Genomic DNA, 12512 nt, shown 5'->3' with positions numbered 1-12512 from the left:
CCTCCTCTTCCTCCTCCTGTTTTCATCACCTTGTTTTCTGTCGTCCTTTCTCTATTGATTCTCTCCCAGATGGAGCTCCTTGACCTCCGACCCCGAGGTTAACAACATCTATGTAAGGCCGGAGTGTGTGTGTGTGTGTGTGTGTGTGTGTGTGTTCTGTTCTTACTGCAGTAATGATCTCTAACATAAATTCTTTTGTGGGGGTTTTTGGACAAATTACATTTTCTTTCTTTTTCTTTTAAATATTTTTTTTTATTCTCTTAAATTGATTCCGACCAATCAAAATCGTTCTCTGGCCGAGCTGGCTCTAAACAGCTGAGGACAAAGATCCTCGCTGATTGGACGCCTGCGCACCCACTCTTCTGGGGGGGGGGGGGGGGGGGGCAGCACTGACTGAAGGGGAATGTGTGTGGAAACGCTGCCACCTAGTGGTGCACTGCAGAACCAGAACCAGAACCAGATCCTGTAAATTCTACATTAGAGGAAGTGCTGAGCTGATAAAATTATAACACACACACACACGCACACACACAGACACGTGCACACACACAGACACGTGCACACGCTGCAGACCCGTTCACAGCTCAGAATCTGGGCGGGGCTGCAGGGTTCTGGGTTCTGCTCCGCATGGCAAATGTTCATCTTGTTATTCAGAGCAGCTCCGGCGCCGGCAGCAGAACCGCCGGCTAAAAGAACCGGTCCCACTGATCCAGCTGAGCAGAGCTCTCAGGTCCAGACCTGCTACACACCAGAGGTTCTGACCCGTATGGATCCACAGGACTCAGCTCCACCCAGATCCACTCAAGGACGGGAAAGAAGCCACAAACCGGATCCACGATCTCCCGGACGATCAAAAAGGATGATTGGAAATTATGGGATGTAGTTTCATTTTAAAGTTCTGTCCCCTTAAGGATTCAAAGTTCATGAAGGTTCTGAGTTCTACATGGCCAGAAGGTCCCACAGTCCAGGTTCACACGGTGAAACGGTCCAGGTTCACACAGTCCAGGTTCACACGGTGAAACGGTCCAGGTTCAAACGGTCCAGGTTCACACGGTGAAACGGTCCAGGTTCACACAGTCCAGGTTCACACGGTCCAGGTTCAAACGGTCCAGGTTCACACGGTGAAACGGTCCAGGTTCACACAGTCCAGGTTCACACGGTGAAACGGTCCAGGTTCACACAGTCCAGGTTCACACGGTCCAGGTTCAAACGGTCCAGGTTCACACGGTGAAACGGTCCAGGTTCACACAGTCCAGGTTCACACGGTGAAACGGTCCAGGTTCACACAGTCCAGGTTCACACGGTGAAACGGTCCAGGTTCACACAGTCCAGGTTCACACGGTCCAGGTTCACACAGTCCAGGTTCAAACGGTCCAGGTTCAAACGGTCCAGGTTCACACGGTGAAACGGTCCAGGTTCAAACGGTCCAGGTTCAAACGGTCCAGGTTCACACAGTCCAGGTTCAAACGGTCCAGGTTCACACAGTCCAGGTTCAAACGGTCCAGGTTCACACGGTGATCGGCGGCCTTCTGAAATGAACACATGATGTCATCTTAAAAGCATTCATTCTTAAAGCGTGCAACAGGAAGAAAGGGGCGGGACCACAACTAGAATGTAGGAACAATATTTATTCACTAAGTTCCAGCGAGTTATTTCTGACAGCGTTCTACACGTATGTACAGGTTCACCCCCCCCCCCCCCCCGAAGGGATGGGGGGCAACAGGAGGAGGTGCTGAGACTTTTCTTCTTCCTGTACGATACAGTAAGAAACCGTTTCCACGGTGATCTCCATGTTCAGGTTCAGCCTCCTGGAACGTCGCCGGAAAATCCTCCGCCGACGTTCCACAGACGACTGAGGAAGAGGAAAATGTCCATCATCATCATCATCATCATCATCATCAAAGAATAAAAAGGTGTCACCGTATCGGTAAAAACTGCTGAGTCAGCGTTCCACCGAGTCACGCCCTCGTCTCATTGGTTCAAATATAAACAAGTTAGAAAACGTGATCCAGAACCAGCGTTGAGTCTCAGAGGAGAACCGGACCGGGGCCCCGATAGCACAATGCTAACATGCTAAAGCCAGTCCCGGTTCTGATTGGTCAGGGCTGGGACGAACCCGACGACCTCCTTCATCACACTCTTCCTCTCTGAGCAGGTGTGAGGCCCAGGTGAGTTAGCTTAGCCGGACACGCCCCTCGGGGGGGGGGGGGGGGGGGGGCTCTAAGGCCGCACCCTCCGAGACGCCCAACGTTCACCCTCATCATCATCACCGTCAGTCTGAAACTACGAGATAAAAAAACCATGGGTTCGTTTCCCTCGACCAATCAGAGCTCCTGTCTGTAGAAAACCGGAACATCCATCCCATAATAGGACGAGGAGTCTGTGGCGTCCGGCTCTCATTGGTCCGTCGTCACACCAGAGAGCCCGCCCTGCTCTGGGCGGGCACCATGACGGGCACCGCCCCCATCCTCTCCAGCGTGGCCTGGCTCACGGCGTACGAATGCGTCGCCGCCGGCTTGAGGGAGCCGTTGCTGCGGGCCGTGGTGGGCGGGGAGGGGGCGGAGTTCGTGGTGACCACCAGGGTCTTGGGCGGCGGCAGGGTGTGGCTGCCGTTGACGTAGGACGCCGGCGGCTGGGCGTGGCGGGGAGGCGTGACCGCCGTGCTGTGGCTGTGCCCGTTGTAGCGGGTGTAGGAGTGGGCGTCGTCGCTGGCTTGGGGGCGGTGCCAGTAGCGGCTGTTGTAGGTGTTGCTGGACGTCAGCGTGTCGTTCTCCGACGACGACGCGTCGGCGTGGAACGCCTTCGCCGATGATGACCTCTTGGGAGGAAGGTCGTCCTCCCTGTGGAGGAGAAGACAGGCGATGAGCTCGGGGGGGGCGTGTCCACGCTGGTTGGACTGGGACGTTGTGGGCGGGGCGTGTGTGTGGGCGATCAGTAACCTGATCTCGTTGGGAATCTCCTCCTCCTCGTATTTGTTCCTGTTCCTCCAGTAGAACAGCGAGAACACCGCCGCCAGGGAGCAGACCACGCCCACCAGGATCACCGTGGCAACGGTCCCGGCGATCAGGCCCACGGTCTGAGGCTGGGCTGCAAGGAGACACACGGAGACACGCCGCGGTGATGTCACGCCCCCTGATGTCACGCCGCCCTGATGTCACGCTGCTGTGATGTCACGCCCTCTGATGTCACGCCCCCTGATGTCACGCCCCCTGATGTCACGCCCCCTGATGTCACGCCGCCCTGATGTCACGCCGCTGTGATGTCACACCCCCTGATGTCACGCCCCCTGATGTCACGCCGCTGTGATGTCACGGCCCCTGATGTCACGCCCCCTGACGTCACGCCCCCTGACGTCACGCCGCTGTGATATCACGCCCCCTGATGTCACGCCCCCTGATGTCACGCCGCTGTGATGTCACGCCCCCTGATGTCACGCCCCCTGATGTCACGCCGCTGTGATGTCACGCCCCCTGATGTCACGCCCCCTGATGTCACGCCGCGGTGATGTCACGCCCCCTGACGTCACGCCCCCTGATGTCACGCCCCCTGATGTCACGCCGCTGTGATGTCACGCCCCCTGATGTCACGCCCCCTGATGTCACGCCCCCTGATGTCACGCCCCCTGATGTCACGCCCCCTGACGTCACGCCGCTCACCTGCCACCACCTGCAGGTCGAGCAGGCAGGTGCTCCGCCCGACGCCGTTGCTGGCGCTGCACTGGTAGCGTCCGGAGGTGCCGGCGCTGATGTTCCTGAGGGTCACTGTGCCCTGCGTCTGGTCTGAAGGACACACACAACCGGAACAACGTCTGAGCCGCCAGCAGGGGGCGCTGCAGGGCAGCGATTGACCTGAGACGAGTACCTTGCACGGCGTTGTGCGGGAGGCGGGGCAGAGCGTCCAGCTTCTCCCAGGAGTAGGCCGGCGTGGGAATCCCCTCCTCCGAGCTGCAGAACAGCGTGACGTCACTTCCTACGTCCAGGGCGCCCTGGATCCGGCACGCCGGCGCCGAGGGCGGGACTGGAGACGGGCACGGTGGGCAGAAAAGACCCATCACTTCCTGTCAGCTGGGGATCAATGGCAGAAATGGGCGGGTTCAAAGCTCACCCAGCACGGTGAGGCCGACCACGCCCACGTTGCGCCCCCCCCGGTCCGGCAGGTTGTTCACCAGACACTGGTACGTCCCCGTGTCCGCCAGACGGCTGCTGTTGATGAAGATGGACGCGCTGGTGCTCGGCATCGTGGACGCGAAGCCCACGCGGCCGTGGAGGTGGGTGGCGAGGCTGAACACCTGCCCGCCCTGGTAGATGATCACCTGGAGACAGGTGGGGGACGGACAGAGACAGGAGGAGGAGAGACAGGGGGGGACGGACAGAGACAGGAGGAGGAGAGACAGGTGGGGGACGGACAGAGACAGGAGGAGGAGAGACAGGGGGGGACGGACAGAGACAGGAGGAGGAGAGACAGGGAGAGGAGAGACGGGGGGGGGGGGGGGGACAGAGACATGGAGAGGAGAGACAGGAGGAGGAGAGACAGGGGGGGGACAGACAGACAGGAAGAGGAGAGACAGGTGGGGGACAGACAGAGACAGGAAGAGGAGAGACAGGTGGGGGACGGACAGAGACAGAAGAAGAAATAATCAGAAATAAAAAGCTTTCGATGTTGCTGCGGCCGGGAGACCCTCCTCTTCCTCATGTCCTCACAGCGACCAATAGGAGGCGCCGCTCACCTGTCTCCTCTGATGTTTGTCTTAAAGTCAAAATTTGTTGTAAATAAAAACAGTTTTTTCTATTTTTCCACATCAAAGAAGAAGAAGAAGAAGAAGAAGAAGCCCCGCCTGTATGATGACATCATCCTAAAGATGACGCTTCATTGGACATGGAACAAGCGTCTTATAGGTCGCTATGGTTACGTGCCATCACCAGACTAAATATGAGGAAGAGGAAGAGGAAGAGGAAGAGGAGGGTCTTTCTACAATTATCACGCACGTTAGATCCTCTCTGTGTGTGTGACTCGGCCCTTCCACCAGAGGGCGCCGTGTCTCCACAGATCTCAGCGGACTCCTCGTCCAGCGGGACGGAACCTTTTCTTTGTGTTTCTGGCCGGTTGGACGGACCTGCAGACGGGATGCTGGTCTCAGGTCCGGTCTGCGGGACCAGAACCTCAAACGGACCGGCTCGGTTGTGAAGCTGAACCGTGACGCCCCCCTCCTCCCCTTCCCGATGAAGATGAAGATGAAGATGAAGATGAAGAGGACAAACGCACACAAAGGGAATCGGAGCCGCTCTTCATCGTCTCTGATCTGAGCGTCATGTGACCTCGGGTCCAACCAGAACCCCACAAGAACCCCACCAGGACCCCACCAGGACCCCATCAGAACCGAACCAGGACCCCACCAGGACCCCATCAGAACAACATCAGAACCGAACCAGAACCCCACCAGGACCACATCAGAACCGAACCAGGACCCCACCAGGACCACATCAGAACCACATCAGGACCCCACCAGAACCCCACCAGAACCCCACCAGACCCGTTTCTCAGTAAACCAGTGAAACCAGAGGCGATAAAAAACGGACTTCTGATCCGGTTTGACGTCAAAGGCTTGAAATCCATTATTTAACGGATCGACCCGTGAGCGACTGGATCGATCAGCTCCAGTTCTGGGTTCTCAGCTGATCAGCTGTTTGTCTCAGAGTTCAGAACCAATAAGAATGTTCTTCTACACCAATGATGGGTGTTTGAGGATCGAGACTCCGACCCGGGTCCAGGTCACACTCTGGATCCGGGTCAGCTGGAACAGAACACGCTCAGAACGTTCCCATGAATCAGAACCAACCAGTGGATGTCGTGCTGCTTCTGCTAGCGTGCTAATGTGCTAATGTGTCTTCAGTAATTCTTAATGGCTTTTAGCATCAGCGCTAATCTTTCCTGACATCCCCTTCCTGTGAGGTCACCTTTTTTTTGAGGTCACCTTGTGTCGACGTTATTCCATCGCTTTTCATCAGGCGGGAGGCGGAGCTTCCCGCGCTGTATGGCGGCGTGCCGGGTGTGTGTTTGTGGGTCTGCGCCCCGTTCGCGTGGCGAGAACAGCTGCGGCGCAGAGCCCGGCGTGGGCGGGAGCTAATTAGTGCAGAAGATGATTGCGTTATTTGGACGGCCGACCAGTGCCGGGTTCAAAGAGGAGGGATGCAGGTGAGCTCCGACTGCCTGCATCTGCACATTAGACCCGGATGGAATCACAGGGGTCCCGCAAGGGGGGAGGGGCAGGGGGGAGGGGCAGGGGGAGGAGCAGGGGGAGGAGCTGATGGTGAAAGCAAACTTTAAAGCGAGTGACATGACTTCAAACGCTGCGTTCAACAATGTATTCTCCTTAAAGATGGAAAATGTGTTTTCACTTATTGAACTTATTATAAATTAGTGAATAAATTATGAATTATTATTTTAACACCGGCTTCAGGAAACCTTCACCGATCTGGGATCAGCAGAAACTGTTCTGTGTTTGTGTTGAGGCAAATGCTTGCAAAAATGCTAAGCTAAGCTAATATCACCAATACAGTAAAAAAAAAAAAAGGTGAATGGTTCAACTCTAAATGCTGTTAACCAGGTGTTTCCTCAGGTGAGACATGCTAATGTTAGCTACAGTGTTTGACCAGGTGTTTCCTCAGGTGAGACGTGCTAACGTTAGCCACAGTGTCTGACCAGGTGTTTCCTCAGGTGAGACGTGCTAACGTTAGCCACAGTGTCTGACCAGGTGTTTCCTCAGGTGAGACGTGCTAACGTTAGCCACAGTGTCTGACCAGGTGTTTCCTCAGGTGAGACGTGCTAATGTTAGCTACAATGTTTGACCAGGTGTTTCCTCAGGTGAGACGTGCTAACGTTAGCTACAGTGTCTGACCAGGTGTTTCCTCAGGTGAGACATGCTAACGTTAGCCACAGTGTTTGACCAGGTGTTTCTTCAGGTGAGACATGCTAACGTTAGCTACAGTGTCTGACCAGGTGTTTCTTCAGGTGAGACGTGTCCTGGACAGGTTTGACTTTGACTTTGCAGCTACTGTTTTGTATCCATCGTATGGAGTATGATATTAGCTAAACTACTGACACACCTTTAGCTCAATGCTACACCTACATCGCTCTGATCTAGTATCTATGAAGGAGCTAAGAGGCGTGTTCAGAGCCAACGGAAAGAGAAGCGTCATCATCGCCGTCTGCGTGGTTTTTAAAGTTTAGCATACATAGCATGCTAGCTTTAATGTCTTTAATGCTCGTCATCTTGCATGAAAGAAGTGAAAACATCCAGCTACAAGCTACAAGCGTAGCATCCTCGTCCTGAACCAATAAAGACGATGGAAGCGGGTCTGCAGAGGATCCTGGACCGATCTGAGCCTGCGATTCTCTTTGCGCTGTACCTGAACACACCTCCAGAAGGGTAGAGTCTCCTGTACCTGCTTCGACTGTGGGTTGAACCAGCGCAGGCGTCCGGGCGGTGCAGATTCAGTGGCGTAGCATTAGAACATGAGTTAGCGCTCGAATCTGCCCGTTTGCTAAACGATGCCGGCTGTGACGCGGCTCCGCCTACCTGCTCCGGCTGGTTGGCGTTCGACAGTGGGATCACCATCCAGATGATGTTGAGGTTGGTCAGGGCGGCGCTGGTGGAGAAGGAGCAGGGCAGGACGGCCGCCTGGCCCCTGGCCACCTGAACGTTGCTCTGGGACACCGTCACATCCAGCGCATGGGCGCCCCCTGCAGGAAGGAGGAGGCAGGGGTTAGCGTCAGGACAGAGAGGTGAAGCTAAGCATCGAGACCAGGTTCACGGTAGACCGGACCACATGGGCCCCCGTCCTGCAGCCGCCTGAACCCTCAAGTGTCCCGATGAGGCTATACTTGAAACTGTTAGCTGTATGCTAATGCTAACCATTGCCAACACACTTTGTATGTGCGTAGCTTACAGCACTCTCTTTGCTAAGTTCATGCTAGCATGATGCTAACCCCCAAATGGAAAAAAGAAAGATGCATTTCCGCCCTGATGAAACTTTAAATGTTATTTGTGATTCAAAATGTTTGTTTCTGTGACTTTAGAGCTAAAAACGAAGCGAAACGTCTACAAGATGGGAATCGAGTTCGGGATTTGACCCAGGAAGCAGCTGTTTGTGTCTTTTCCACGCTGGGCTGTGATTGGCTGACTGAACAGACGTTACACAGACGTTAACAATGGATGAGCTAAATGGAACCCGGGGTCCCTTCAGTTATTCATTTCCCGGGAAAACGTCCCGTGTCCGTGAGCGCCGGGCGACACGAGCGTTTTGTGGGAGCGATCCGTCAGCCGTAACAGACCTTCAGAGACAGACATGGACGTCCTATTCCTGGACCAGCAGAGACATTAAGGCCTCAATTCAATTACCCCTCCCGGCAAGCAGCGCCCAAAACCCCGACAGGAAGTCGTTCTGTGCAAACAGGTGAGGAAGACGATAGGATTACAGATAACTGATCGCATCCTGTGAATCGTCCTCGTTAGCGATATTGTAGGATGATTGATTACGTGATAAGCCAATAAGAGAAAACGCCGTTCATGTGACACGTAAGACAGAAGACCCTGACCCGGCAAGAGGACAGGAAGTAGGAGAAGAAGAAGGCAATCTCCAGTTCGTTCCCCATCCATGAAATGTTGACTATAAAGTGTCCCCCGCTGTGCACAACCGGTTGGAGGCGGGGCTACTATTCCGTGTGAAACCGTCCGGGTTCACGCGGTGAAACAGTTCATGCTTAGTAGGGAACTAGCAGTAGCAGGTCCTGAAACAGACGGACCGTTTGACTTCTGATCACCTTTAGATCTCATTATTCCGTCAATCAGAGATCAAAGAGATGAGCTGCTCATCGTTTCTCCTGTTCTTTCATCAAACGTTAACGAGAACGAGGACAAAAAGGACAGGGGGGGATTGAGATGGATAAAAATAGAACGGCTGTAGGAGAAGGAGGGAAGAGAAGTTGGACCAGAGGACAACAGGAGGACCATCCTCCTGAGAGGAGGAGGAGGAGGAGGAGGAGGAGGAGGCCTCCGGCGGAGCAGCTCCTTCACAGAAGTGTCAAAATGGCTGTTGCTTAATGCATGAAAAGCGCACACCTGAGTGAGCCTGGAGAGACGTATGCTAAGCAGAACGAGCCTTCAGACAGCGTCTCTGTCTGAAGGCTGGGGGGGGGGGGGGGGGGGGGGGCGACCTTCACCCCTACCTGCACCTGTGTAAACTACATGACCGATACCAGGGGACATTTGCATCCGGATGATTTCCTATTTAGCTAATGTTAGCATGTCTCACCTGCAGACACACCTGGTCACACACACGACATGTCCTCTGTAGCAACGGCAGCTACTGCTAGCACATCTGGAGCTAATGCTATCGCCATTGCAGCCGACATTAGCATGCGATGATTTTAGATTTAAACTTTCCGTGTTATCATTCCCAGTCTGGAGCAGATGGCGTCGTGATGTCACGCCGTTTCACGATGGCCGCCGCCGGTCGGCCGCGTTGTCTCTGAGCGTGAGACGTTTGAGAGGAGAAAGAGATGGAGCATAAAATCATGCATGTCCCGCTCCAGGCGTGACAGTTGGCCCTGAACGCGTCTCGTGTTTCATCCTTTTAGAAGTGCGACGGCGCTTTAACTCCGCTAGCGGCGACTCTCCTCTCGGGACAGGAACGCAACAAAAGCAAGACCGCGAACACGGCTCAGCATGAGTTAGCGGCACCTGTGCCCACGCATCAGAACCGTGTTCCGTGTTCCGTGTTCCGTGTCCGACCCGGGGCTTCGGGAGGAGGTGTTTGTGCGCGGCTAACGTTGCGATGCTGCCGTTGGGTCGAACGCAGGTGGAGTCGTGTCCCCAGCTGCTGGACCGGAAGCATCCGGAACGCCGCTCAGAGGAAAACAAAACCTCGCAAACTCATCTTGGGAGAAAATGTAGAGTTCCTGCTGTAGCGCGTTGGCGCCGCACGCAACACGCTAGCTACACGTGATGTCAACTAACCCCAATGTGTTAGCTTCACACAACACGCTAGCTACATGCAGCACGTTAGCGCCGCACGCAGCACGCTAGCTACACGTGATGTCAACTAACCCCAATGTGTTAGCTTCACACAACACGCTAGCTACATGCAGCACGTTAGCGCCGCACGCAACACGCTAGCTACACGTGATGTCAACTAACCCCAATGTGTTAGCTTCACACAACACGCTAGCTACATGCAGCACGTTAGCGCCGCACGCAACACGCTAGCTACACGTGATGTCAACTAACCCCAATGTGTTAGCTTCACACAACACGCTAGCCACATGCAGCACGTTAGCGCCGCACGCAGCACGCTAGCTACACGTGATGTCAACTAACCCCAATGTGTTAGCTTCACACAACACGCTAGCCACATGCAGCACGTTAGCGCCGCACGCAGCACGCTAGCTACACGTGATGTCAACTAACCCCAATGTGTTAGCTTCACACAACACGCTAGCTACATGCAGCACGTTAGCGCCGCACGCAACACGCTAGCTACACGTGATGTCAACTAACCCCAATGTGTTAGCTTCCCCTCTCCCCCCCCTCCTCCTGGCCCCGCCCCTGCTGGCTGACCTCCTTCAGCCAACTCTCGGCCTACATCTCGTCCTCAGACCGTAATCCTCTGGTCTGAACCGGACTGAGACTTCCTGCCCCCCCTTCGTGTCCCTCGTGCAGCTCTGACCGCAGGAGAAACTTCACTTCCTCGTCTCAAACACTCGCTGAAGGTTATTCGACCCTCCTCTTCCTCAGTCTCACCTGATCGTCCAACAGCAGCCAATAGGAGAGGAGTCTCCTCCCATCTCCTGTTTTCAGACGCTTGATGACGCCGAGCCTCGTCTTCAGAGGTTGAGATCGGATCAGAACTCTCAACTTGAAAAGGTGAAGCAATAAGCCGAGTCTGATGCTAACGCTAATGCTAATGCTAATGCTAATGAGCAACTACAGCTAGCGGCTGCACAGCTGAACGCTGCTGTGCAGGAGGTTAAAGTAGGCCACGGATAAGCTCGGTAAGACTAAAGCAGCAAACAGATGGCTCTGTACAGGACACACACACACACACACACGCACACACACACGCACACACACGCACACGCACACACACGCGCACACACACACACGCACACACACACACACCATCAATCTGACAAACATCACAGAATAACTCAACGTGCTGTTTGTCTCTCAGACATGGACTTCCTGTCTGTCAGCCATTGGCCACCTTTCAGCTGCTGGCCCGTTGCCATGGGTTACGGCTCCGCCCTTCTCAGGCGACTCAGCACCTGTCCTGGCATCACACTGATCCAGCAGGAAGATGGCGTGACAGGATGCTCTGCTCGCTCTTCTTTCTCCACCCTTCCTCTCCCTCAGTCTTCATACGATGGCCCCGCCCCCCGCCCCGCCCCCCCGTCCTCAGCTGGCCCGCCTGGGACCGGATTCTGCAGGTGATTTATCATCACCTGAGAGATGAACCCTGGACTTTATCAGAGGACGGCAGGATGTCCTGCAGAATGAGGATTCAACTCGGGTCGGGTTCAGAATCCTTCATGGACTCCAGATGAGGTGTTTAAGCTCCGCCCAGACCCGTACAGATCGGTACGTTCATCTTCTAAAGAAGGAGCGTGTCAGATCGGAGGAGGAGGAGGAGGAAAATGACAAACAGACTTCTCTTTCTTTCTCTCCTTCATCACATGAACACCTGTGTCGCCATGGAAATGGAAAGATCGCCCTCAAAATGTATGGGGGGGGGGTTACCTCAGCATCCAGCATCCACCCAGCGTTCATTTAAACTGAATAAAGTTTTTTTTAGGGCAGGTGACAGTCACAAATAAATATATACGCTCAGAACACGCGTTATACCTGACTGGACAGGGAGGGGGCGCTGCTCAAACACTGACTCAGCAGAATGAGAACCAACCGGCGTCCTCATTCAGAGGAAGGTTTTACTGTAACACACGCACACCACACACACACACACACACACACACACACCTACACACGCACCTACACACACGCACCTACACGCACACACACAGACACACACACACCTACACACACACACACACAGACACACACACACCTACACACACACACACACACACACACACACACACACACACACACACACAGACACACACACCTACACGCACACACACACACACACACACACACGCACACACACACACACACACACACACACACACACACCTACACGCACACACACAGACACACACACACCTACACACACACACACACCTACACACACACACACACACACACACACACACAGACACACACACACCTACACACACACACACACACAACACACACACAGACACACACACACACACACACACCTACACACACACACACCTACACACACACACACAGACACACACACACCTACACACACACACACACACACACATGCTGAGTCGGCGCTCTGAACGGAGAATCTTTCATCTCTGATCCA

General features: G+C 54.5%; 1 protein-coding gene across 1 annotated transcript in view; it reads right to left on the bottom strand.

The window, feature by feature from the left end:
* Window positions 1–2410: 2410 nt before the first annotated feature.
* Window positions 2411–12512, bottom strand: part of igsf11 (immunoglobulin superfamily member 11) — a 27899-nt gene continuing 17797 nt past the window's right edge. Inside the window, exons 2-7 of the mRNA XM_068745552.1 lie at window positions 7577–7740; window positions 4105–4312; window positions 3862–4017; window positions 3657–3779; window positions 2940–3087; window positions 2411–2840 (exon numbers count right to left, since the gene is read on the bottom strand). Coding sequence (XP_068601653.1) covers window positions 2411–2840; window positions 2940–3087; window positions 3657–3779; window positions 3862–4017; window positions 4105–4312; window positions 7577–7740 — 1229 coding nt within the window. The remainder of the gene's footprint in view (window positions 2841–2939; window positions 3088–3656; window positions 3780–3861; window positions 4018–4104; window positions 4313–7576; window positions 7741–12512) is intronic.

The sequence above is a fragment of the Brachionichthys hirsutus genome, chromosome 11 (assembly GCF_040956055.1).
Source record: "Brachionichthys hirsutus isolate HB-005 chromosome 11, CSIRO-AGI_Bhir_v1, whole genome shotgun sequence".
NCBI classification, from domain to species: Eukaryota; Metazoa; Chordata; class Actinopteri; order Lophiiformes; family Brachionichthyidae; genus Brachionichthys; species Brachionichthys hirsutus.
This window is presented reverse-complemented; position numbering and strand designations above follow the sequence as displayed.